This window comes from Coenobita brevimanus, chromosome 47 (genome assembly GCF_032717465.1).
Source record: "Coenobita brevimanus isolate Jiangsu-jjx chromosome 47, ASM3271746v2, whole genome shotgun sequence".
Classification (NCBI taxonomy): domain Eukaryota; kingdom Metazoa; phylum Arthropoda; class Malacostraca; order Decapoda; family Coenobitidae; genus Coenobita; species Coenobita brevimanus.
Window position 1 is genome coordinate 15,037,621 of NC_137000.1, and position 27,002 is coordinate 15,064,622.

At 43.4% G+C, this 27,002-nt stretch overlaps 1 protein-coding gene across 1 annotated transcript in view; it reads right to left on the reverse strand.

Annotated features, from left to right (window-relative positions):
* The window catches only part of LOC145399057 (L-asparaginase-like), a 484,302-nt gene that overhangs the window by 314,936 nt on the left and 142,364 nt on the right, over positions 1-27,002 (reverse strand). The window contains 1 exon segment of the mRNA XM_080271799.1: positions 15,977-16,187. Coding sequence (XP_080127925.1) covers positions 15,977-16,187 — 211 coding nt within the window.

The window sequence follows — 27,002 nt, forward strand, 5'->3', positions numbered from 1 at the left end:
ATTACATGTGTTGTGCCATGTGGGCCTAAACTGCAAGCATGGTGCATGTCATTTGTGACTCCACCCAACCTAAATATAAGCTGATAGCTTAGGAGGGCTGGGTGGTGTCCTGATCTAAGCCTAACTAGGTGAACTCACTCAGCTCTACTGAGTGGTAATTGACTCTGATGGGTGGATGTCTGGGAGGAAAGGGTGCTTATGGTTCTGTAGTACTGTACTCTGATCAAGGTGCTCTATTGTCCTCTTCAGGAAGTGGGTGTAAAAATGTTTATTCATCGTTAGCCTCACTACCATACAGTATTACACTATGTTAAGAGTGTAATGCTGTATGGCAGTGAGGCTTGGGCAGCAAAGCAAGAGGAAATTCATAGGCTCATATGTACAGAGGTGATAATGATTAGATGGATGTACAGTAGTATGTCCCTGAATGACAGGCCTGGTGGTGATAGAATTGCAAATAATAGGTAAAAAGGAAAGATGGGACTTGAATGTATTAGTGCTGTGATAAGAAGGGGATAGGTTGGACATATGGAGAAGATGGAGGATGGCGGCTGGGTGCTGAGGGTGAAAGGTGCGAACACTGAGGGCAGAGTTGCGAAAAGCAGACCAGAAAAGATCTGAGACAAAGTCAAAGAGTATGATCTCAGGGAAAAAGAAATGAATAGAGAGGCTGCTAATGATCAGGCAGCATGGAGAGCTGCCATTAGGTGACCAAGGCTGATGCATGCAATCATGATGGAACCTCTCTTCCGCCTCTCAGCTTCTTCCATGCCCCTATTTCTCATTCATTCATTGTATGCTTTCTTCTTTTGTGCCACAACCTGTCTTACCTCTTCATTCCACCACACTGTTCCTTGCACACCCCTCCATCTTCTCTTCATCCCACACACCACATCACATGCTGCACATATTTCTTCTGTAAATATCCTGCACACACAATCCACGTCCCCCATCTGCTCCAATTCACATTTGCCCAATCGTTCCTCCACTTCTCTCTTATACTCTACCTTTTTCTCATCCTCTTGTAACCTTTCCACTCTCCTTACAAATACTCCTTCCCATCCCTTCCTTCTTCTATTTCTCCATCCTAATTGGACTTTGATTCTGGCCACCACCAAGTAGTGGTCAGAAAGTCCACTCCCCCAACCTCTATAAGCTCTTGCATCCATTACACATTTTCGCATCCTTTCATCCACACACACATAATCAATCATTGCCTTCCTTTCATTCAGTTCACCACCCACCCTTCTCATCACTCGTCATGTATACCTGTGGATCATCTTGTGCCTGAAGAGGGTATTGGCTATCACCAACCCCCTCCCAGCACAAATGTCCACTAAAGCATTGCTGTTCTCATCTATCTCGGCAGGCACCCCCCACTCACCAACTATTCCATCCACCTTCACATTCCCTACTTTACCATTCATATCACCAATCAAAAACACTCTCTCATTCCTTCCAAACTTTTCCATGCACTGCATGTAATAACCTAAATATTCACTGAAACTGTAAAGGAATGTGTACAAGAAAGTTTTGCCATAGCCTTGTAGCCTACACCGTACAGTATATCAGTACTGACGCCAAAGTAATGCTATATTATGAGGCATTTCCATCAACACTTGTATGAGTATCATCAAACAATGCAAAATTTATTATATATCAAAATTAATATAAGTGTACAAAATGCAGCCTTTTATTTTTCTGGTGGCCAAACATTCTGTACAAAATTATTTTTTTAGCCAATGATTTCACAGCCACCATCAATTATTGTACTGGTGGCTGCTGATAAATATTCTTAATTTTAAAAGTAAGCCTGCCCTACAAAATTGTTAAATAACAATCTCTCAACACACAAGTCCAACTCAAGCCCACTCTGAGGCAGCTTGGACTTGTGAGCATCATTTCCGCCCGCGCAAGGCTCAAGCCTTGTCTCTGCACAATGGTTTTTGGAGGGCAAGTCTCAATTCCAACTTGAGACAAACAAAAGCCTCATTCTTGGATTCAGGCCTTAGGCTCACCGATTCCCTATCACAGAAGATCTGTGTCCAAGTTGAAAAGAGTGAAATTGACCAACAAAGGCAGAGAGACATGACACAAATAAGCAAAGACCATGTAACTGAATATCTCATATCACACTAATCCAGAAGAGCTGAAATGGCACATGGGGTTGGAGCATCGAATTGTGTGACAATCCTGCCTCTCAAGGCAAAAGGATTCTATGTCAACAAATAAGAATTTATTGATGGCATAGCCTTAAGATATGGGTAGCCAACAGCAAACTTATCTCAACAGGGTAGTACTCCCGAGGGGAATGGGAATGCTGGTGATAGGGAGAGCTGGAGCTCCTCTTTCACTAGCTATCTAACCATCACCCTTTGCTGACCTTTTCAGTGTGACAGTAACATGGAGAGTAGACCAGCATACTCTCCCAAACATTTCCTCTAACTATCTATGCACTACACCATATGCACTTTACATTTCACACAACGTTTCCCACTACGTTACAGGGGTTGGCGCCAGCAAGGGCATGCGGCCAGAAAATTTTGCCCCCGCTACCTAGTGGCGGACTTCTGGGGGAAGGCGTGGCGGGGGTTCTGCCGGCATAGATCATGGGTCCAGGGCAAGATGGGGCTCGGGCCTCTGCTAGAGGGTACAGGGCATTGTGGTTCCCAGGCTGCCGCTTCCGCCCAACAGAAAGGGGCCCGAACCTGGGAGTAGCGCCCAAGGAGGCTGCCCTATCAGTGGGTGTATAATGGCGGGATAGTTGCAGTGCCAAGATGCGCTTGGAGGGTGTCCCTGCAGCTGTCCTGGCAGGGTGCCCCGAGGCCACTACCACAGCCACTGGTAAGCTGGTGGGCTAGGGGTCCCAGATCCATTGCCTGGACCTGGGATTGTGCAGTGAGTGGGACCTGTGCTGTGTCTGTCCCCATTTATTAATACTGAAGATGACAAAACAAAAAAAGGTTTCAAACCAAGCCTGAGGACAGTAAATCACCCATGGGGATGAGGGTGGGTTCATGGAATGTGGGAAGTTTGAGGGGAAGAGCAGGGGAAGTCGTTGAGGCATTCAGGAGGAGGTGGGTGGATGTGGCGTGTTTGCAGGAAGTCCGGTACAGGGGTGGATCAGCCAGAAAGATTGTTGGGAAGGACTGTTGCTATAAGTTGTTTTGGCAGGAGGGGACAGGCGGATATGGAGGTGTTGGTGTGATGGTTGCGGAGAAATGGGTGGAATATGTTATGAATGTTTTGAGAGTAAGCGATAGGATATTGGTAGTGAAAATTCTGTTGGGAAGCTGTGATTATATCGGCATATGCTCCACAGGCAGGATTGGATGAATCAGAGAAAGATAGATTTTGGGATGATTTAATACGTGTAGTGGGTGGTATGCGGGATGATGAGATAGTGATTTTGGGAGGGGATTTAAATGGTCATGTAGGTGAAGCAGCACAAGGTTATGAAGGAGTGCATGGGGGATGTGCATATGGTCTAAGGAATGCAGAAGGGGAAAGGATACTCGAGTTTGGGGAGGCAACGGACATGATTGTGTGCAACACATATTTTAGGAAAAGAGACAGTAGGTTAATTACGTATGAGTCTGGGGGAAATAGCAGTCAGATAGATTATTTTCTGGTTAGGAGGGCCGATAGGAGGTTAGTGAGGGATGTTAAAGTTATAGGAAGTGAGGAGTGTGTGCAGCAGCACAAACTATTGATTTGTGATATGGTGCTTAAAGAACAAGTGATGAAAAAGAGGACTTATGTACCTAGGAGGAAAATATGGAAGCTGAAAAATCAAGTAGTAAGGGATGCCTTCTATAGCGAGTTGAGGAGAGTGGTGGTTGAACAGGGAGCTGTAGACAGAGGCGTTAATGAACAGTACAGAGCCCTCAAGAACAATTTCTTGAGAGTTACTGATGTAACATGCAGCTGGACAAGAGGACCACCAAGACATAAAGTAACTTGGTGGTGGGATGAGGGTGTAGAAGCTGCAATTAAGGAGAAAAGAAGGCTTTTCCGGGAATGGAAGAAGGGTGGTAGCAAAGAGGAATATTTGGCTGCCAAGCATATGGCTAGGAGAGAGGTGTACAGGGCAAAGTCTGAGTCACAGAGACAATTACTTGATAACCTAAATCATGGGGAAAGGAAAAATATATTTAGGGTGGCAGGTCAGGTGAAGAGGGATAATCGGGATATCATAGGTGAGCAGTGTGTGAAGAATGATGAAGGAAGGGTAGTGGTGAACAGTGAGGATATTAAAGATGCATGGAGAGAGCATTATAACCGGTTGTTGAATGAGGAGTTTGACTGGGACAGGGAAGGTCTGGAGCCAGCAGATCCAGTGTCTGGCCCTTGGCCTTTGATTGATACTGCTACTGTGAGTGAGGCAATAGGCAGGATGAGGGTGGGGAAGGCAGCAGGTGTGTCTGGGTTGACTGCCGAAATGTTGAAGGCCTCAGGCGATATAGGGGTGAGTTTAGTCACTGACCTGATAAATAGGATTATTTATGAGTGTGTTGTCCCAGATGATTGGCTGAAGAGTGTAATTGTAAATGTGTATAAAGGGAAGGGTGATGCCCTGGAAAGAGGAAATTATAGAGGTATACTGTAAAGCTTTTAGATCAGATAATGAAGGTAATGGAGAGAGTTTTAGAAGGTATGATTAGAGAAAGAGTGAATATTGATGAGATGCAGTTTGGGTTTATGCCAGGTAGGGGGACCACTGATGCCATATTCATTGTTCGACAGCTTCAGGAAAAATATATTGGTAGGAGAAGGGATCTTTATTTTGTTTTTGTTGATTTGGAAAAGGCCTTTGACAGAGTCCCTAGAGAGGTGGTGAAGTGGGCAATGAGAAAGCTTGGCTTGGAGGAGTGGCTGGTTAGGGTGGTTATGGCCATGTACGTGGGTGCTCACACCTAGGTGAGAGTGAATGGAGATTTGAGTGATGGGTTTTCCGTGAATGTTGGTGTGCATCAGGGGTCAGTCTTGCGTCCCATGTTGTTTATCATGGTACTTGAAGCCCTTTCACGTGATTTTAGAAACGGACTCCCGTGGGAGTTGTTGTATGTTGATGGTTTGGTGTTGATTGCAGAGAATGAAAGGGAGGCGGAGGAAAGGTTTAGGAAGTGGAGAGATGGTATGGGGCAAAAGGGTTTAAGGGTAAATGCAGATAAAACAAAAGTGATGATATCTAGGGTTGGTGGCGGTACTGTCAAAGACGAGGGAGAGTGGCCATGTGCAGTATGCCACAAGGGCGTGGGAAGTAATTCCATCTTGTGCGGTGTGTGTGATAAATGGGTGCATAAGAGATGTAGTGGTATCAGAGGTAGACTGCGAGATAATGCTGATTTTATGTGTACGGCATGCCGGGGTGAGCAGGTGGAGATCGTCAGACGTGAAAGGATTGAACTTGCTGGTGAATCTCTTGAGTGTGTGGAAGAGTTTTGTTATTTGGGAGACATGTTGTGTGCTGGAGGTGGGGCTGGAGCTAGCTCTGTGGCTAGGGTGAGAAGTGGTTGGAAGAAGTTCAGGGAGCTCTTGCCTCTCCTGACATTGAGAGGGCTCTCCCTACGTGCTAAGGGGTCTTTGTATGCAGCATGTGTTAGGAGTGTAATGCTGTATGGCAGTGAGACCTGGGCAGTGAAGGAGGAAGACATTCGCCGGCTCAGACATACAGAAATGACAATGATTAGGTGGATGTGCAGTGCGTCCCTGCGTCCAAGGCCTGGAGGGGCTGGGTTTACAATGGAAGAGTTGAGAGGTAGGATGGGACTGGAGTGTATTGGTGTTGTAATGAGGAGAGGTAGATTGAGGTGGTTTGGACATGTGGAGAGGATGGGGGATGATAATTGGGTGAGGAAGGTGAGAAGTGTTAATATTGGGGGTGGGGTTATGAGGGGTAGACCGAGAAAGACATGGGACGAGGTCATTAAGTGTGACCTTAGGGTTAAGGGACTGAACAGGGAGGCTGCAATGGATCGTGCAGCATGGAGAGCCGCCATTAGGTGACCAAGGCCGACACATGCAAGCATGTTGGAGCCTTTAAAAACGAAACGAAACGAAATGAAAACGAAATGAACAGTGTGCCTATGGCACTGTCTTTGATGCAGACTATGTGTTGGTTTGCAAGAAAGGGCCTTTATTTATATTCGACATGATGAAGCACACGACCTTACTCCAAAAATGCTGCAGGAAATTTGCCATGATCTTACCACACATCCAGCTCTGCTTCCTCTAGCATTAGCTGGTGAGCACTTCATCAAAAGAAGAGCAAACACATCAAATAATGCACTTGTGGATGTCAGTCCTCATAATTTCTTGTGAACATGCAGGAAGGTTTTCTTCGACAACAGAATATCTGATACAATGGCTGCATGTCATCCTCAACTGTCTCTCAATGCTGCACACAAGAGGAATGAACAAGTGAAAAACACAAAATCTATAAAGAAAGAGTCCAACACGCAGACTACAAATGATGCACTCCCCTTGTGTTCACAATATCAGGTGGGGCAGGTCCAGAGGCAGAGAGATTCTACTCGAGACTGGCAGTGGTTCTTTCTGAGAAGAAGCATCAACCCCAAAGTTCTGTTGTGGCCTGGATGAGATGCCAGCATCAACCCCAAAGTTCTGTTATGGCCTGGATGAGTTGCCAGCTGTCATTCTCTCTCATATGATCTGCATTCCTAAGCCTCAGGAGCATAAGATCATCAGCCTTTAGGCCTGCCTCTCTAGCAGGTATGGAATATGAAGCCACTATACCGGTACTGTGGTCGAGAGCAGTAGCTATTGACCAGGTGATGGCTGAATCGGTAGAGAGGCGGCCTGCAGTCCTAATGGACCCAGGATCGAATCCCGGCTGGGGCAGGGAACAGTTTAAGGATTTGAATTTCCTAAAAATGCAGACTTTCCTGGTCTACCAGATGACCCGCCGACAAGTCGTAAAAATAACCCCACTAATACCAATGCACCAAGCCTGTATGAGACAGCCCTAGCATGTATTCAATATGGATGGTGGGTGTTAATGCCAAAGTGGTGACATGTGGAGGTGTAGGAGGACTACTGGGCCTTGGGATAGGTCAATGCCCCTGAGAAATAGGCCCTGAAGCCTTTGCCCAGAGTCGGACACGTTAAAAAAAAAAAAAAAAAAAAAAATCCAACTGACTAATGTTTTTTAGTTGCACTGTGATGTTAATTTTTAAAAATAAGGTAGTAATAAAAGTACTGTAATAACTTGTGCTTCAAAACCACAATCACTGGCATGTGTGGGGACAATGGACTATTATGATGGTTAATGTTAATCTTCGCATTACAACTCCAAGTGGTGAACTGTATTTTGAAGGTTGGTGTTGATCTTCACAATATAATTTCCAAATGGATGAGGGTGATTTATTCCATTTAAATAAAATATATATATACAGTAATCCCTATCCTATCCGGACGCCCAATTTCTGGACACCCCACTTACCGGACATTGTGGACCTGGACCTTCAGAACCACCCCCTCAAAAAAAAAAAAAAAAAAAAAAAAATCCCCTCCCATAATTTGAAATTGCCATACGGCGCCAAACAGCTGTTTACACCATGGCCTTTTCACCCCATCCTTCCTCCCCCCTTCCCCCTTCCCTGTCAGGGTTGCCATTTGGAATTTTTATTACCAAATGTGGGCCAATTTGGTAAAGAAAAATTCGTTTGGTAATGAATCAGAATAATGCATTACCAAATGAATTTTTCATATCTATGAGGATACACAGGATGGAGATGGTGGATTGTCTGCTCTCTCTCATTAATCTCCTAGCCTACACAGCGTAAAAATAATCAACATGCTGTTAATTGAGGCGCTGAGTGGAATAACCTCTTGTCCACCACAGCGGCCATTTTGGAGTTAAGTACACCAGCATATTCCCCAAACTCTCTTCTACTAGTACAATAACGAATCATGTGAAAAAATGCCACCAACAAGTGTGAAAATCCCATTTTATAGAGGGTACTGATTGACTGTGTTGGACACGAAGGTGTTTATAATCTGCTTGGTGGACATTAGGTCCATTTTTGCCTGAATAATCCAGTCAGAAAATCGTTGTGGCTCAGCATTGTATTCCCCAGGTCCTGAACCTTGGAAACCAACATCAGGCTCAGTTATTCAACTGGTGTTAAGGTCGATTTTTCTTATGTATTCATGTTCAGACACGCATCTATTGTTAGTTCCATGTGGGAGAAGTCCCAGAATGCTAGTAATAACCACTCGAGCACCACAGGCCACCATAGACAAATTTTCTTACCTATATTTTATTTTTTTGTTCTGGTTTTGTGCTATATTAATGGATATTGTGAAAGTACATGCATACATCATAAGGTTGGCTTGAAATAACACACATTTTTGGGAAAATGCAGTTCATTGTTGTCAGGAAAGAGGAGAAAGATGCTGTTAATATATTGTTCTTTCAAAATGCCATTGATTTACATACTCTAACATGCAAGCAGATCTTTTCAGCTACATTTGAAAAAAAATTCACCAGAATATCTTTATTGGTTGAAAAGATATGGCATTTTAAAAGTAAACAAACTTTAACAGCGTTTTTCTCCATTTTCTATATTTGGCGAATGAGAGGTTATTCCACTCAGCGCCTCAATTATAAGGAGAGTGATTACATGTATTTCCACTTGTATCTATAATTAGTGATGAATAAATGCTAGCTTTACAAATCTGGTAATGAAAAGTTAAATCTGGTAATGAATACTGAGGAGTCTGGTAATGTGGCTGTTGCGATCTGGCAACTCTGTTTCCCCGTCACCAACACTCCAACAGTTACTGCGTAACTTTGATCGTGAGTGGATGCTTATCGCAGTGGATGCCATACGTGCTCATTTTTTTGTGCATAAACAGTGAATAAACCATAATACCTCGCCAGCAGACCACACAGGAATTTAAAGTGTTGTGCAGTGTTAAGAAATTAGAATTAAGAGTGCAAAGGATTAACTGTGGAGTGCAAACTAGCAGTTGAAACTGGCATGGTGCAATTAACAATGTGCAGTGTTAAACAACTATAACTCACAGTGCAAAGAATTACTGTAAGTGCAGCACAACACTGGATACTGTACGTGCTTCAAGAGCTTTTTCACCACTGCCAAAGCCTTAAGAAGGCGGCCACAGACATGCTGTAAGTACCCTGGCTGAGGTACAATCACTTCTACTTCCTCATTCGTTGGTTCTTTTTCATTTATTTCATGCTTTATGTCCATTATTGGTGTGAATAGGGCAGGGCTGTTTCTAGCCTTTTGGGGGCCCTAGGCAGAATGCTGTTTGGGGGCCCCTATCTTATGAAACTATGGTGGGGGGATTCCAAACCATCTAAGGTGATCAGGGGGCATGCATTTAACATTTAAATACTTCAAGAGAGCCAAGAAATAGCCAAGCACCACAACCTCGAGTCACTTTACACATATTTTAATTTCTTAAAAAGCTAATATTGGCAGCTTGGGGGCCCCCTAGTGGCATCGGGGGCCCTAGGCAACCGCATACTTCGCCTATAGCAAGAAACGGCCCTGGAATAGGGTCTTAAATAGGTTTAAAGAGGTGCTATGCATGTCCAGTAGGGAGTTATTTAGGTGGCTTTCAAAGATAGGTAGAGTTAGGGTCCTTAAGTACCAGTCCAGCAGGCAGGTGCCCACTTTCCAGATGGGACCACTTTCCGGACATGCCTTTGGCTCTATTACAGTGGATAGTGGAGAGATTACTGTATATATATATATATATATATACAGGGTGTTTGAAAATTAAACCGACCAACTTTCAGGGTGGATGGTTCCAGATACGAGAAGCAAAATTATCTCTATGCATTGTAATCAGGAAGTGCATCGTTAATGAGATAATAATTTGTCAGCAACTAAACTCAAAACATCACCCATCCTTCCTTCCCATCCATCCCCATCCCCTCTCTTCACCTCGCTTCTTGCCCACATATACAATACCTGTGCTGGGACTGCCAATCCCTTTCCCCTTGTGACCTCTATTTCCTTACCCAACATTCCTTCCCTCTCCCTAAGGACTTCCCACTTCACCTGTCCCTTGTTTCTCTCCGTCCTTGTGCCGTGATCTATAATCCCTTTCCCCTGGAACTCACCTTCCTTACCCTACCTGCCCCCCTACCATCCCTAGCCAATACCTCACCCCTCCTCACACCCCCACTGCCTTCTGCTATATATACATGAAATGTGGTGAATATTCAGCAATTGTATTCTGAGGAAGCCATGAGGCAAAACGTCAATACACACTTACATCCACATCGGTGTTTCTTTCTCCAATTTGTCAATGAAAAGTGAATCAAAAGTGATTTAACTAACTCAACATGGAGATCAAGTCAGGGTTCATTAATTCTGGCCAGCTATCCGAACACCTGCACCTTCCCTCCCACTCCCCATATCCTCTGTGAGTTGCCAAGGTGTCAGGTCTGTAAACATTCACACTGTATAACATACCAAGTCACTGAATCTTAAACTGACTTCAGAGACTGATTTCTGAATGAGTTATGGGTACACTTGCATGATGATGGATTTCAAACTATGAAGCACATATGTAATGAGGGGGACAAGAAGCTTTCGTACAGTATTCTGTATTTGTTTTAATTAAAGTACTACAGTACCAGACTACCTGCCCTCACATTAAATTTTCTCCTCTGTAATGTGGTATACAGAGTTAAGAGTAATAGGAGAAATAATAAGCTGTTTGTAAATCAAGTATCCTACTGCAAACACATGTCGACTCTCACTGGTGTAAGTGGAAGGCACTTGAAGCTTTGAACTTTGTGCAGATATCACGACAATATTGCTGCACTAACAGTATCTTTGTTCATGACAGGTAAATAACCAATAACCATACTTTATATTACTCCCAACAGATTTTCTATCTATCTATCTATTGGAAGATGCCTTAATCCCATAAGGGGTGGTCACAAACAAATCGCCTCCATGTCACCCTGTCCCCCGCCATTTCACTGCCCTGCTCCCAGCTCACACCTCCCACTCTCGTATACCTCTCCACTCCATCTTTCCATCTCATCCTTGGCCTCCCCCTCCCTCTCCCCCCCCCACCTCACTCACACTCTCCTCATCAGTCTCTCACTCTCCATCCTCTCCACATGGCCAAACCACCTCAATGTGTTACTCCTAATGCTTCCTATCACATCCACATCCACACCACAATGCTCCTTCACATCCTCATTTGTCAGTCTGTCTCTCCATGTGACTCCACACGCTCCTCTCAAATGACTCATTTCCACGGCTCTCACTCTTGACTTCTGTCCCTCCAAAAAGGTCCAAGCTTCACTTCCATACATTAGGGTTGGTATTATGATACTGTCATCTAGTAACTTTTTCATTTCCATGTTTCTTATCACTGCTTTCAAGGAACCAGCAAGCCTTCTTCCTTAGTGTACCCTTTCAAGCACTTCACCCTCCAAACCTCCATCCTTACTCATCACACTACCCAAGTACTTAAATGCACTCACATTTTCCATTTCCTCCTCATCCAACCTCACTGTACATTCACTGACTTCACTTCTCTCGAAGACTATAACTTTACTCTTCCCTACATTCACCATTAGATTCCATTTCTTACACACTCTCCCAAGCTCATCCAACAGATCTTAATATATGTATTGTATCAAACTGTGAAACAATGTACTAATATGATTATCCCAAACTGAAATGATACAGTGGGCTTCAGATAGGTGTAACCCAGTACCCGAACTACATATACCGAAACAATGGAATGTGACCAAGGTAGGGGGAGGGGGGAGGGAGAGATATCATTGTTCGGATGACTTATATACCTCAGCACTGGCCTCAAAGTTTCGATCTTCAATCAGCATTACCAATTCTCAACATGGTGGCTGCTAAAGTTGCTGAGGTAGGAGGCTAACATGTTGCTAACATCCACTTCTCCAATATGCCTTGGGTAAGAGGTTACATTTTACCAATTCTGTGCCCTGTCAGTGTGTCTTAACACGGGCATACGCTGTATTTCCAGTACAGTACACTGATTGTATGTTGAGGTTGTAACACACTGCTGAGTTTGAAGCACTGCTAAAGCTAAATCAATTATAATGTCTCTGTCACATTTACTGTGTACTTATTGACAAACTGTTAAGGATATATTCTTCTACCTTACCATCCTGTACCTATGGTCAGTGTAGTAGTAGTAGTAGTTGTTCCCTAGGCAGTCTGGCCGAACAGCCCCGAGTCCCTTAGGAAGGCCATGGCCGAGACCGGGCATTCCCACAGAGCTCTCAAAGAGTGTATGTTGTGTTGTTGGCATAGGTGATTGTGTGCAATGCAGTCTTCCATAATGTGCTTAATAGTATGGGGTGCTGTGTTGCATCCTGGACAGGCATCAGCGACGGAGTCATCCAGCCTCTTCTGGTAGCTTAAGAGGGCTGGATGGTGCCCACATCTCAGCCTGGCCAGGTGGACCCTGTCCTCACGAGGAAGATAGGATTCAGAAGGGTGGATGTCAGGAGGCCGTGCATGCAGCTGTGTGTTGTCTTTAAGAGACTGAATGGAGTGGCGAGTGATCTGAGTGTGGATATGCTTCTGGAAGCTGGTCTGAGGTGGGCGAGGGGGGGAGAGATGACAGTATTTGTGTATGGTATTGTGTGCTGGGTGTTGTTTTGATGTTCCTTCATGTGGGTGGATATGCTGCCATGTACTGTAGTGGATGTTGTGGGTTTGTGGAGGCTGCAGCAAGAAACTGGATGCCTCTCATGTCTAGGTGATCCTTGACTTTGAGGACTTTGGTTTCTTGATGTAGGTGGTCTGTGGGTGAGGTAGCTGTGCAGCCTGTGATTATTTTTAGGGCCTTGTTCTGTATGGTCTGTAGAGTGTTGTAGTGTGTTTTGGCGAGGCTAGAAGCCCAGGTAGGGCTTGCATAATTCATCACTGAACATATGTATTGTTTGTATACTGTGATGGTGGTTTCTTTGTTGTCTCCGAATGTTGTATGGGCAAGTGACCTCAAAGCATTGAGTCTTGGTGTTATTTTATTTTTAATGTTTGTGATGTGTTGTTTAAATGACACTGATGTATTGTATGTTACACCAAGGATTCTGGGTGTAAGTGTGTGTGGTAGGGGAGTGTTGTTTATGGTGAGGTGTGGGATGTGACTGTGTTCTGCTGTCCAGTTTGTGAGAGGAGTCACTGTAGATTTGGCTGGGGCTATTTTGAGCCCGTTTGTGGTGAACCATTCATGTAGTGTGTTGAAGTAAGGTTGATTGATGTGTGCAGCTGTGTTTGCATTTTGGTGTGTACATGTAAGTGTTATATCATCTGCATAGGAAGCTATGTGTATCTGTGGTGTGTGGGGTGTGGGTACGTCATGCATGTATAGATTAAAGAGTGTAGGGGACAAAACAGATCGTTGAGGGACGCCATTTGTGAAGTTTCTGATGTTAGAAGACTGACCGGCAAATGTTACGTGTGCACATCTGCCTGCTAAGTAGTTTGCCAGCCATCTTTTTGTGTTATTGTGCATGTTTGTGTTGAGTATTTTCTTTGTGAGGTTGTGGCAGAGGATGGCATCAAAAGCTTTGCTAATGTCTAGTGTGATTAGGAGTGTTCTGTGTGGTGGCTTAGCTGAATTTATGCCATCGAAAACTCTCTGTGTAAGGTCTGTAAGAAGGGTGTTTGTGGAGTGTAGTGGCCTAAACCCATGTTGTGACTGGGCTAGGGGAATGTGAGGTGTGATTAGTTGTAGTATCAGTCGTTCAGTGACTTTAGAGGGGGTGCAGAGGAGTGTGATGGGGCGATGTGAGGAGGGTAACGTGGGGTCTTTGTTGGGTTTAGGGATAGTGATGATATTGCCATGCTTCCAGATGTTGGGTATTATGTTGTGTGAGTAGTTGTAGTTTGATATGTTGGTGAGTGCTTGTATGCCTTGTGGTCCTAGGTGTTTAAGGTGAATGTTGCTTATGTTGTCTGGTCCATAGGCAGATGAGTGCTTAAGGTTGTTAATGATGTGCTTCGTCTGGTTGTAAGTGAAAGGTATGTAGTCTGGGTCTGTGGGGAACTGTCTCTTATGTCAGATGATACGTCGGTCTTCCGGATGGGGGGTTAAATGGCTGACTTGTGAAAAGTGATTGATGAGAGTGTTTGCTTGTTGTTTGTTTGAGGGTATGGTGTCTGTTGTTGTGATGGCAGCATGTGATTGTGTGGTGTTGCTGTTTAGTGTTTTGTAGAGTTTGCTGATGTTTGTTTTGTGGTCAAGTGTTTGGAGGTAATTTTTCCAGTTTAGTGTTTGCTGTTCTGATATTTTACTGTTTATCTGAGTGTTGAGTTCTTGTATTTGTTGTATGGTGTCTTGTGTATGGGGTGTTGGGGAGTGTCGCAGTGTGTCCCATTGTCTGATGAGGCCTTGAATTTCTGGTGTGAAGTTGGGGTTGTGTCTCTTTCTGTTGCCTCTAGGGATGTGTCTTTTGTCTGCATTTTGTATGATTGTATTGAAAGTGTGCACAGCAGTGTTGATGTTTGTGATGGGTGTACTGTTTAGTGTTTCAAAATGTTGTTCTCTTTCAGTAACAAAGGCCTCCCAGTTGGCTCTCTTATAATTAATGTATGTGTGTTTGTGGCCAGCTGGGGTGATTCTGGTTTTGGTAGTGATGATGATTGGAAGGTGATCAGAACCTAGGGTTTTGACCACTCTCCATGATGTAGTGGGAGCGAGGTTTGGGGAGCAGAAAGTGATGTCTGGAGATGATGGGAAGAAGAGGGCTTGGTGTGGGATATGGGTATGTTGGTCTAGACTGTTTAGTATGAAAAGATGATCTGTCTGGGATTGTAGTACCAGCCCTCTGTCTGTGTCAGGGTTGTTGACATGCCAGCCGACGACTTGGCGTTGAAATCACCACCCAGGATGATGTTGGGTATGTTAGTGATGTGGTGTATCTGTGGAGAGTACTTGTGTGGTACTGTGGGGGACGATTGGGGGGAATGTATGTGTTAGCGATTGTTATGTGTGATTTGTTACCAGTGCGTATTTTAATTGACTGTATTTCTGTTGTGGTGTCATGTGGGGGGAGAAGTGACTTTGTGTGTGCACTGGTATCTGCAAAGTTGATGGATTTGTGTACCAGGGTGAGGAGTCCACTGCCACCCCCATCGGCCCGGTCTTGTTGAATGGTGGTGAAGTTATGAAATGTCGGTATTTTCTGTGTTCTGTGAGTACAGTTTTGAATCACCCTGTTTAGCAGTAGTAGTAGTGTTAGTAATAATAATAGTAGTAATAACTAGTAGTAGTAGTAACACTGGTAATAGTTATAACTACTACTAGTAGTAGTAGCTGTAGTCTTCTACTGCTATTACTACTACTAGTAACAGCAGCAGCAGTAGTAGTAGTAGTAGTAGTAGTAGTAGTAGCAGTAGTAGTGGTGGTAGTAGTGGTAGTAATGGTAATAATCTTTTACTACTACTACTACCAGCAGCAGTGGCAGCAGCAGCAGCAGCAGTAATAGTAGTAGTAGTCTTTTACTACTACTACTACTACAAGTTACTGTGAATTTTCAAGAGGATCAAAATTCTGGGAGATGGTGTCCCACCATTTCCCAAATGACTACGGGTCTTATGATATGCTGTACACCTTTTTGTGTGGATGGCTACTTTTAGCTTCATATGGAGGGTCTACTGTAAATGGCTTTTGGAAGATACACCAAGGCATCATGCACTTACAGTTTACTTTATCTGAGAGTGCTCTCTATTGCTGGCATTACTGGCAGTCACAGTAAGTCAGGAATGTGTCCCAAAATTTAAAAAAATCAACACAAATGGTGCTGTAAACTGGGTGAAACTTGCAAATCAGCTTTATATATACCACAGGAACTCAAACTGGAAATTTTTAGGTAAGTTATTATGGATTTAACATGACTATCAGAAAAGGCAGCATAAAATAAAAACTTACTGTACTCCAACAAATATTTATTTCATTTCAATACCTTGTATGGAGATGCCAGCAACAGCCAAGGGAGACATATTAGGAGAGTCAAATGCTTGGAGTCGCCCAGTGGAGACCTTGGTTGTGCGGTTGCCACGATACAGCTTGTTGTTGAAAAAGACTGTCACCTCTGGCACACTGTAGTTCCCAGCCATGATCACTGAACCCACAAAGTTATCTCGGCCGTCGCTTCGCGTCTCAAATATGGGAATCTGTGGGACATGCAGGGTTGAAGCCTAAAACTTAAACAGCAAAAGGGAAGGGCAACCCCTTAAATTTTGATGGACAGTTATGGCAAATCTACAGTTGTAAGAACTGCTCAGCCTGCACTGCACAGTACACAATTATGCAGAGAAGCCAGACACATTCTATCTCTGTCAGGTACTCCAAAAAAATAAAAAATGGGGATTTGCTTTCTCCTTCATGATATACATTTTCAAGATATGGCCAGTAGTCTTAATTATATGGATCTGTGAGTATTGTGGTCCCAAATATGGAGATCTGGGGGTCATGTAGTCCCAAATATGTGGATCTGTGGGTCATGTATTCTTACACAGCCTAATGAAAACAGAAAACTGGAAAACTCCTGTGACAACACTCAGCCACTCAACAGACCCCTCTCTGCTCTGCAAAACACTCAACAGTTATCTCTAAATTACAGACAAGCACCTCCAAGACCCATGACACCATCACTTCCAATCCTCAACACATCCCTTCTAACAAAGAACAAGCATACAATATTTATGGACCACTACGTAAACATACGTCACCTTACACCAACACCAGCTGAATCTGAAAAATATTCTTCTCTGCATAAGCAGTCTCTTCCACTTGGCCACAACATAACTTCCTTCACTCCAGAACAATCATGAATCATTATCATGAAAACAGAGAACACTGAAGGCACAGGGTCAGATGGCATCAGCAACTTACCCTACACCTGAAATATGGCATTCTGGCCTTATAAACATCATTAATTACTCATATACACATTGCAACCTTCCCAACATCTGAAAACATGGAACAAGCATCAGGATATGCTATCCAGTCCAGGACCCACACACCCTTCTTTGCTCAAACCCATGACAGTACAGTACTGAGCATGCCACCTAAGATAACTGAATATCTATTCTTAGTCTAACTCTTAACAAAGTCACACCTCATGTCCCCCTTACTCCCTCTCATCATGGCTTTTGAGTACTACACTCCAAGAAAACCTTACTAACCAACCTCAAACAACAAGCATTTGATGGCATAAACTCCATTAGACCCTCACAGCATACACTTTTTACAACATGAGTCAGCAGTAAAGCTTTGATGCCCTCCCCCTATGTAAATCAATCACCAAAATTTACAACATAAACATGGCAAGCAACATCAAATTCTGGTTTACCAACTACTCTGGCAGCCATGCGCTTGTTACACTCCAGGGCGTGTCTACATGAACACGTATCTTCCTTAATGAGGTTCCAAAGGGTTCTGTTCTTTCACCTACACTTTTCAGTTCATACATGCACGATAACCCCACACCCATCTGCCCACAAACATTGCCTTATCTGCAGATGACATTATCATGACATTCTCACATTACACTACAGGCACAAGCTGTACACTGCAACAAGACTACCTCAACACACAGGGCATGTCCACTACCACACTCAATACCACAGGCAGGCATGAGCACAGATACACCCCTAACATCACATTTAACATTGTACAATACTGTACTGTAATAGTGCCACATACATCCTCTGCTATGATCCTTGGAATGACTTGAGAGACTGGACTCACCTTCATGGACCACATGCAAGACATCATGAGGCAGGACACCTCCAGACTCAGCACTCTCCAGGCACTTACAGGGAGCGACTTTGGGCAACAAAAAGAAATATCCTCCCTATCTTGTAAAAACAGTGTATTAGATCAATGATGTCCTATGCCTTCCTGGCATGGACCCCTCATCCTATCTAACACCCATTACAACACCCTGCAGACCATATAGAACAACACTATGCATCATCACTGACTACACCAATACTACACCCACAGTTCACTTACATTTTCAAACTAAACCCTCCCTGTTAGAAAATGTCTAGATATGAGAGGACACAATTTTATGTGGCAGCCTGTGATAACACATAACACCTATGTCACTACGACAAAGCTACAAAACACAATTAGGCACATAAAAAAATATCACTACACAAACATTTCCAGACCCTCTTCAACAGTATCCAACCTCCACATATTCTAACACCAGCAACCCCTATATACTCATTTCATGCACTGTGCAATACAACATCTCAATCAGAACACTAAACTACAAACCCTCCCTCCTGACATCCACCCATCAGAGATATCCTTAATATAGCTGACTGAGCTAACATAGTCAGGCTTACTTCAAGACATTACCTAGCCTTCCTCAGTTACCTGCTGAGATCTGGGTAGGATGGCATCACCAACAACATGTGCCCTGCTTGTGAAATAGGTCCACCCAACACAGCACACAAAACAGAGCGCTGCACAGTACATGCCATTCGAAGATGCTAATGCAACATCAAGAATGTAGGGACCCTATGGGACAATCCCACAAGGGCAACTAAAACACCTCAACTCCAAACATAGTAGTCAGGTTATGTTGAAGGGATATCACAGTGAGCAATGTGTGTGAAGAATGATGAAGGAGAGGCAGTGGTGAACAGAAAGAATATTAAAGACGCCTGGATACAGCAGTATAACTGGTTGCCAAATGAGGAGTCTGACTGGAACAAGGAAGGTTTAGAGTCAGTGGATCCAGTGTTTGGCCAATGGCCTTTGATTGATGCTGCTACTGTGAGCAGGGCATTAGGCAGGATGCAGATGTGGAAGATAGCAGGGTTGACTATTGAAATGATGAAGGCCTCAGGAGTGGGGTTAATCAATGATTTGATAAACAAGATTATGTATGAGTGTCTTGTCCCAGATGATCGCTGAAGTGTGATTGTAAATGTGTACAAGGGGAGGAAGGGTGATGGCCTAGAAAGAGGAAATTACAGAAGCATCAAACTTTTGGACCAGATAATAAAGGTAATGGAGAGTGTTCTAGAAGGTATGTTTAGCAAAAGTGAATACTGATGAGATGCAGTTTGGGTTTATGCCAGGCAAAGGGATCACTGATGCCATATTCATTGTTTGAAAGCTTCAAGAAAAACATATAGAAAAGAAAAGGGATCTGTATTTTGTTTCTTTTGATTTGGGGAAGGCCTCTGACACAGTCCCTGGGGAGTTGAAGTGGGCAATGAGAAAACTTGGGATCCAGAAGTGGCTGCTTAGAGTTGCTATGGTTATGTATGTGGGTGCTTGCATCTAAGTGAAAAGGAATGGAGATTTGAGTGATGAGTTTTCTGTGGTGTGCATTGGGGGTCAGTCTTGAGCCCTCTTAAATGACATCAGAAATGAACTCCTGCGGGAGATGCCGTAAACCAATGATTTGGTGTTGACTGCAGAGAATGAAAGGGAGGCGGAGGAAAGATTTAGAAGTGGAGAGATGCTGATGATTTAGTGTTGATTGCAGAAAATGAAAGGGAGGTGGAGGAAAGATTTAGGATGTGGAGAGATGGTATGGGGCACAAGGGCTTCAGAGTAAATGCACATAAAACTAAGGTGATGGTATCTGGGGTTGGTGGCAGTACTGTCAAACAAGAGAAGAGTGGCAATGTACAGTTTGTGACAAAAGCATGGGAAGTCATTGCATCTAATGCAGTGTTTGTGATAAGTGTGCACATACGAGATGTAGTGGTCCAAGAAGTAGACTGTGAAGTAATGCCGATATCGTGTATATGGTGTGTCGTGGAAAGCATGTGAAGACTGTCAGGTGTGATAGGATTAATCTTGCTGGTGAGTCTCTTGAGTGTGTGGAAGAGTTTTGTTACTTGGAAGGCATGTCATGTGCTGGATGTAGAGCTGGAGCTAGCTTTGTGGCTAGAGTGAGGAGTGGCTGGAAGAAGTTCAAGGAGCTGTTGCCTCTTGACACTGAGAGCCTCTCTCATGACCCCCATTTAACCTTGTAAGGGCAGACCTACTCAGTGATATACTTTCCAAAGACATATCCTACTGTTCAGATGTAGAGCAAACATAAGACACAGACATTAGAAGAAGTAAAGCAACAAATTATGCACTCAACAATGATGGCTGGCCTGGAGTTGAGGTGGGGTATGGACCTGGCCACCAGCTCCTCTGCACTTCTACTAGGCAGTGGAGGTAGCAGTAAACTCCTCAAAGCCACTAGTTTGCTGAATGCTTTTTTAATGCCCCTATTTTATATTTAATGTCTACTGGTCAAGGCTTGTGTCCCATGACATCATAACTACATTATTCCTAATACCAACCAAAATTCATAACATTTCACCTACCCACATCCACAACTATATTCAGCCCTGCACCTCCACAACTATGTGAACTCACCCATCACTGCACCTATGCACACCCACCCTCCCACCTCTGCACCTACAGTATACACACCCTCTCACCTCCACAACTGCGCTCACCCACCCACATCCACAACTACACAAGCCCACCCACATCCACTACTACACCCACCCACCCACATACACAACTACACCCACCCATGCACATCCACAATTACTCACACCCACCCACATCCTCTGCTACACACACACATACCTATATCCCTGCACAGTTGTTGACTTTATACACAGGTTTTATTCGCCCCTGTGAAGAGTACAACTCTCACTAAAGAGGGTTGAGTCAAAGGCTTTTGTCTCATTAACTCTTCTCCTAGTGGTGGGAGGTGGGGGTGCCCATCATCCACCCACTTAGTGTAGTGGTACCTTGTTTTAAGGGTAGCTCTATGTCGGGTGGCAAGCCAAATGACTTCCTGTAAACCAGGAAAGCATTTACAATGCTGGGTGGAAGGGATAGTGCCCCTCTGCAGAAAACAACTAACTAAAAATATGAACAAGAAGCCTAGGACCAGGACTGACCAAAAGATGACAACTAAGAACAGAAAAAAGGACATGATACGGATGGTGACATGGAATGTATGGGGTGCAAATCATGAGGTGAAAGAGAGAAAGATTGTCCAGGTGCCTGGGGGTGCAAAAATGGATGTATGTGGATTAACTGAAACTAAATGGAGAGGAGAGAGAGTGACAGAATGGGAGTATGGTTGGGGTATATGTGGAGGAGTAGGTGAGAATGAGAGGGCAAAAGAAGAAGTGTGCATTGTTGTGAGTAACAGATGGAAGGAGAATATAAGAGAGTATGGATCAGTCGGTTCAAGGATTGTGTCGGTAAGACTAAAAGTTGGACTACAAATGTGGCCGATTGTGTGAATGTATGTGCAAACGAAAAATCGTGCAAGCAGAGTGAGAGAAGAGTTCTGGACAAATGTGGAAGTGTGCATGGAAAAGTTTGAAAGGAATGAGAGAGTGTTTTGACTGGTGATATGAATGGTAAAGTAGGGAATGTGAAGGTGGATGGAGTAGCTGGTGAGTGGGGTAAGCCTTCTGAGACAGATGAGAATAGCAGTGCTTTAGTGGACATTTGTGCCGGGAGGGGGTTGGTGATAGTTAATACCCTCTTCAGCCACAAATGATCCACAGGTATACATGACGAGTGATGAGAAGGGTGTGTGGTGAATTGAATGAAAGGAAGGCAGTGATTCATTATGTGCATGTGGATGAAAGGATGTGATGTGTAATGGATGCAAAAACAAATAGGGGTTGGGGGAGTGGACTTTCTGACCACCATTTAGTGGTAGTCAGAATCAAGGTCCAAGTAAAATGGAGAAACAGAAGAAGGGATGGACAGGAGGAAGGAGTGGATGCAGGGGGAGTGGAAAGGTTGCAAGAGGATGAGAAAAAGGCAGAATATAAATGAGAAGTGGAGGAACGATTGGGTAAATACGAATTGGAGCAGATGGGGGACGTGGAAGGTGTGTGCAAGATATTCAAGAAGAAATATGTGCAGCATATGAGGCGGTGTGTGGGGTGAAGAGAAGACGAAAGGGGGTGCAAGGAACAGCATGGTGGAATGAAGATGGTGAGACAGGCTGTGGCACAAAAGAAGAAAGCATATAATGAATGCATGAGAAATAGGGATGTGGAAGAAGTTGAGGGACAGAAAAGAGAGTCATATGTAGAAAAGAAGAGAGAGGTGAAAAGATTAGTAAGAGAGAGTAAGAAGACAGTAGATGAGGAATTTGGAAGGAATTTGAGTGTAAAGTGGAGGGAATGTAAGAAAATGTTCTGGAAAGAGGTAAAGAGAGTTAGACAGAGTGGCAGTGAAGTTAGTAGGGGAGTGAAAGATAAAAATGGTAGATTACTACTGGAGAAGGGGGAAAAAGTTAGAAGATGGAGAGAACACTTTAAGGAATTGTTGAACATAGAGAATGAAAGTAATGCGAGTATAAGTGGCTGGGGAATGCCTGGGAGAAGGAGGGAGGTAAGAAGACAGGAAGAAATCAGTAGGATGGAAGTTGCAGAAACAATGAAGAAAGTCAATATGGGGAAAGCCCCGGGAAATGATGAAGTGTGTGGTGAAATGCTGAAGCATGGGGGAGAGACAGTAGTAGAATGGATGTGGAAGATGTACAGATTAGCCTAGGAGGAAGGTAAAGTCCCACAGGATTGGAAGTCAGGTATAATTATTCCCTTGTACAAAGGGAAAGGAAAAAAAGAAGTGTGTGGTAATCACAGGAGCATTTGTCTTCTTGGTGTAACAGAAAAAGTATATGGTAGGATACTTATTGACAGAGTTTGGGAAATAACAGGGGAATTAGCTGGAGAAGAACAGGGAGGCTTTTGGAAGGGAAGAGGTTGTGTAGGTCAGATATTCATTCTTAGATTTTTAGTCGAAAAGTTTCTCAAGAAGGGAAAAAGTTGTATGTGGCCTTCATGGATTTGGAGAAATCATATGACAGGGTGGATAGACAAGGATTGTGGAAAGTATTATGAATATATGGAGTGAATGGGAAGTTGCTGAATGCTGTGAAGAGTATGTATGAGGGTGCTAAGGCTGCAGTGCACGTGGATAGTGAACTAAATGAATATTTCTATTTGAATGTTGGATTGAAAAAGGGATGTGTCATGTCTCCATGGTTGTTCAATCTGTCCATGGATGGGGTTATAAAAGAGATACAAGTAGGGCAGTGAATGCTGGAGTGGCCCTAGTAAGAGAGGGCAGCGTTTGGAAAGTCCCTGTACTACTGTTTGCAGATGATACAGTGATGTTAAGTGAAGACGAAGGGGAGCTGCAAGGCTTGGTGGATGAGTTTGGGACATTGTGTAAGAATTGGAATCTAAATGTGAATGCAGGGAAGAGTAAAGTTATGGTCTTCAAAAGAAGTGAAGTCAGTATATGTACAGTGAGGTTGGATGATGAGGAAATGGAATATGTGAGTATGTTTAAGTCCTTGGGTAGTGTGATGAGTAAGGATAGAAGTTTAGAGGGTGAAGTGCTTGAAAGGGTACAACAAGGAAGAAAGGTTGCCGATTCATTGAAAGCTGTGATAAGAAACAGGGAAATGAGCATGGAAGTGAAAAAGTTACTACATGATAGTATTGTGATACCAACTCTAACTTATGGAAGTGAAGCTTGGACATTGTTGGAGAGACGCAAGTCAAGAATAAGAGCAGTTGAAATGAGTTGTTGGTACACTGAAAGCAGTGATGAGAAATAGGGAGGTGCGTATGGAAGTTAAGAAGTCACTGCATGATGGTATTGTGATCCCTACCTTGACGTATGGAAGCGAGGCGTGGACCTTGCAAGAGGGGAATAAGTCAAGAGTGAGAGCAGTGGAAATGAGTTACTTGAGAGAAGCATGTGGAGTGACGTGGAGGGACAGGTTGATGAATGAAGAAGTGAAGGAACATTGTGGGATAGATGTGGATGTGGTTGAAAAGATTGGGAGAAATACACTGAGGTGGTCTGGACATGTGGAGAGAATGGAGAATGAAAGACTGACTAAGAGGGTGTATGTAGGTGAGGTGGAGGGAGGGATAGGGAGGGGTAGATCGAGGATGAGGTGGAGGGATGGAGTTGAGAGGTATATGAGGGAGGGGGGGGGTGAGTTGGAGGGAAGGTAGTCAAATGGTGGGTGACAGAGTGACTTGGAGGCGTTTTGTCTGCGGCCACCCTTTGCGGGATTAGGGCGTCAGGCTATAGACAGATAGATAGATAGAAATGAGTTATATGAGAGGAGCCTGTGGAGTCATATGGAGAGACAGACTGACACATCAGGATGTAAAAGAGCATTGTGGTGTGAATGTGGATGTGATAGGAAGCGTTAGGAGAAACACACTGAGGTGGTTTGACCATGTGGAGAGGATAGAGAGTGACAGACTGATGAGGAGAGAGTATGTGAGTGAGGTGGAGGGGGAGAGAGGGAGGGAAAGGCCAAGGATGAGATGAAAGGATGGAGTGGAGAGGTATATGAGAGAGGGGGGTGTGAGTTTGGAGCAGGGCAATGAAATGACGGGGGACAGGGCGACATGGACGTGATTTGTTTGTGGCCACCCCATATGGGATTAAGGCGTCTGGCAATAGATAGATAGATAGAACTCTCCTCCTCTTACTAGGTCCCTTCAACCTCTGTCTCTTTGCCTCACTGTTGCCTCTTTATCTCTCTTCTATTGCTACTTTAGTGGTCACTGCTCCTTTGAACTGTCTGCTTGCATCCCTCCACCTCTAAGACAGGTGTGTAGCACACGTCTAGCAACAAACTCTCATTCCTTTTCCGTCTAACTCTCTAATGCGAGAGTTAACCATTACTCCCAGTCCTTCATTTATGAAACAGGTCAACTCTGGAACTGTCTTCCTCTGTCTGTAATTCCTACTTCCTATGATCTCCAGTCTTTCAAATGCAGTGTGTCCAGGCCTCTCGAAATGAACGGATCTTGAATTTGGCTCTCTTTTGTATTGTTTTTGCCTTTTTCTTGGAAGAAACCGTTTTGCAGGCTCCTAGCCTTTGGTTCCTTCTTCCTCGCATTAAAAAAAAAAAAATCCACAACTACACCTACCCACCCACATCCACAGCTACACACACCCACCCACATATGGTTAAGGTTAAAATAGGTGATACCAACCTGTTGATGGAACTAGCAAAAAATACAAAACTGCTAATGAAGAAATATAAAAAATGAAAAGAGAAAATGAGTTGATGAAGAAATTGAGGGATGGCGAAGAAAAAGCAAATACTGTGGTTGCAGCAAAACATGAAGAAAAATAGGTATGAATGGAATGGCAGAATGAGTAAAAGAATTCATAAGCTTTGAAAAACTATAAAAGAGCAGAAACAGGAACATAAAATGAGTAAGAGTGGACTAAAGGATGAGGTAATTAAGACTGTAAAAAAGAAAGAAAAAGGGATGCGAGATACAACAGAAAGTAGATGTGTGATCTATCTATCTATCTATTGTCAGACGCCATAATCCCGTAAGGGGTGGCCATTTGACTTTGAGTTATTTGTTTTACAGGGAGGGACACTAACCCTCCACCAACCCACTTGTTGACACGTAGGGAGGACGTATGGTTTGGTTATATGGTTACCACCCAGCGCTGTAAATGGTTTCTTGGTTTACAAGAAACCATTTGGCTTGTCACTCAATGTAAAGCCACCTGTAAAGAAAAAAAAATAGCAAGAAGAAGTGACAGAAAAGATAGGAGAAATAGGAGGAGAGGAGGGCAGGCACAGAAAAAGAATGATAAAGGCTTAGGAAGAAGTAGGCAGCACTACATCAAGTGAGTGGATGATGGTCGCCACCATCTACCATAATGTTTCATGAGAAACTCAGTAATACAGAAGTGTGCAAAAACATTTTCAATAGGAGGGATTCAAATAAGAACGAAAGGGAGAAGTAAAATCATTGCAGGAAGAGGCAAAAAAAAATAAATAAATAAATAAAATCAATAAACAAATAATAATAATAGTAACAATATCAATAATAATAATAATAATAATAATAATAATAATAATAATGATAATATCAATAATAATAATAATAATAATAATAATAATGAGAGAACAGACATTGAACTTTTTTTTTTTTTTTTTTTAGTGATCGACATGAGGGTCAAGAGACTGCATAATAAAACAAGGAAGTAAGAGGGATGAAGGAAGTGAACAGAAAAAGAAATGTAATAAGGGAAACAAGGAAGGTAGATGAGGTATGCAACTTTAAGACTATGAACAGTAATGTGGATGGGTTGGTACCCAAGAAAATGGAGTTGAGTGATTATACAGTATAAAAGAGAAGAAACCAGACATTATATGTCTAACCAAAACCTGACACTGATACAAATGTGTTAGGATAGAATGACTATAATGTATGGTGGAAGGACAGGGAAAACAACTTTGATGGAGGTGTGCTGATTATGACTCATAAAAAAATTATGGCAAAAAAAGGGAAAATCTTGAAAACAATAGCAGAGTTGATAGGAGTGGTAATACAAGAAGATCAGGGTAGAAAACTGGAAACAGCTGCAATGTATGTGCTTCCTCAAATGAGAATATGAAGAGGATTGGAATATGAATGTCTGAAGAGAAAGTCCCTGGATGTGCTAGCAAAACTGGTGTTGACTGGAGATTTTAACTACGAGGAGGTAAACTGGAAAAAACTGGATGCTGAGAAAAATTAGAACCTTGGGGGACATTAAGTAATGGACTTTGTGGTAGAAAACATACCACAGAAAAGACAAGAAATAGAGGAGACAATGATCCACTTATGTTGGGTCTGATATTTACAAAAGATCCCAATTATATGCTTAACCCTTCCCCCCCGGGTACCTGGTGGGAGGTCTAACCCCCACACGGGTATATTATGGCCATAAATGAATTTCTGAAAATTGCAAATCCAGTCTTGCAAAATAGTTTGGCACTCTACAAATACAGAGCAAACAAATACGTGGGCTTAACATTTTACTGATGTGCAGTCGAGGAAGGAGGGCTGAGTGTGTGAGTGTGTGAGGAGTCTGGTAGTGGTGCTGGCAGGGGGGAAAAGTGGTGGGAGACTGCAAGGGTTGCCACT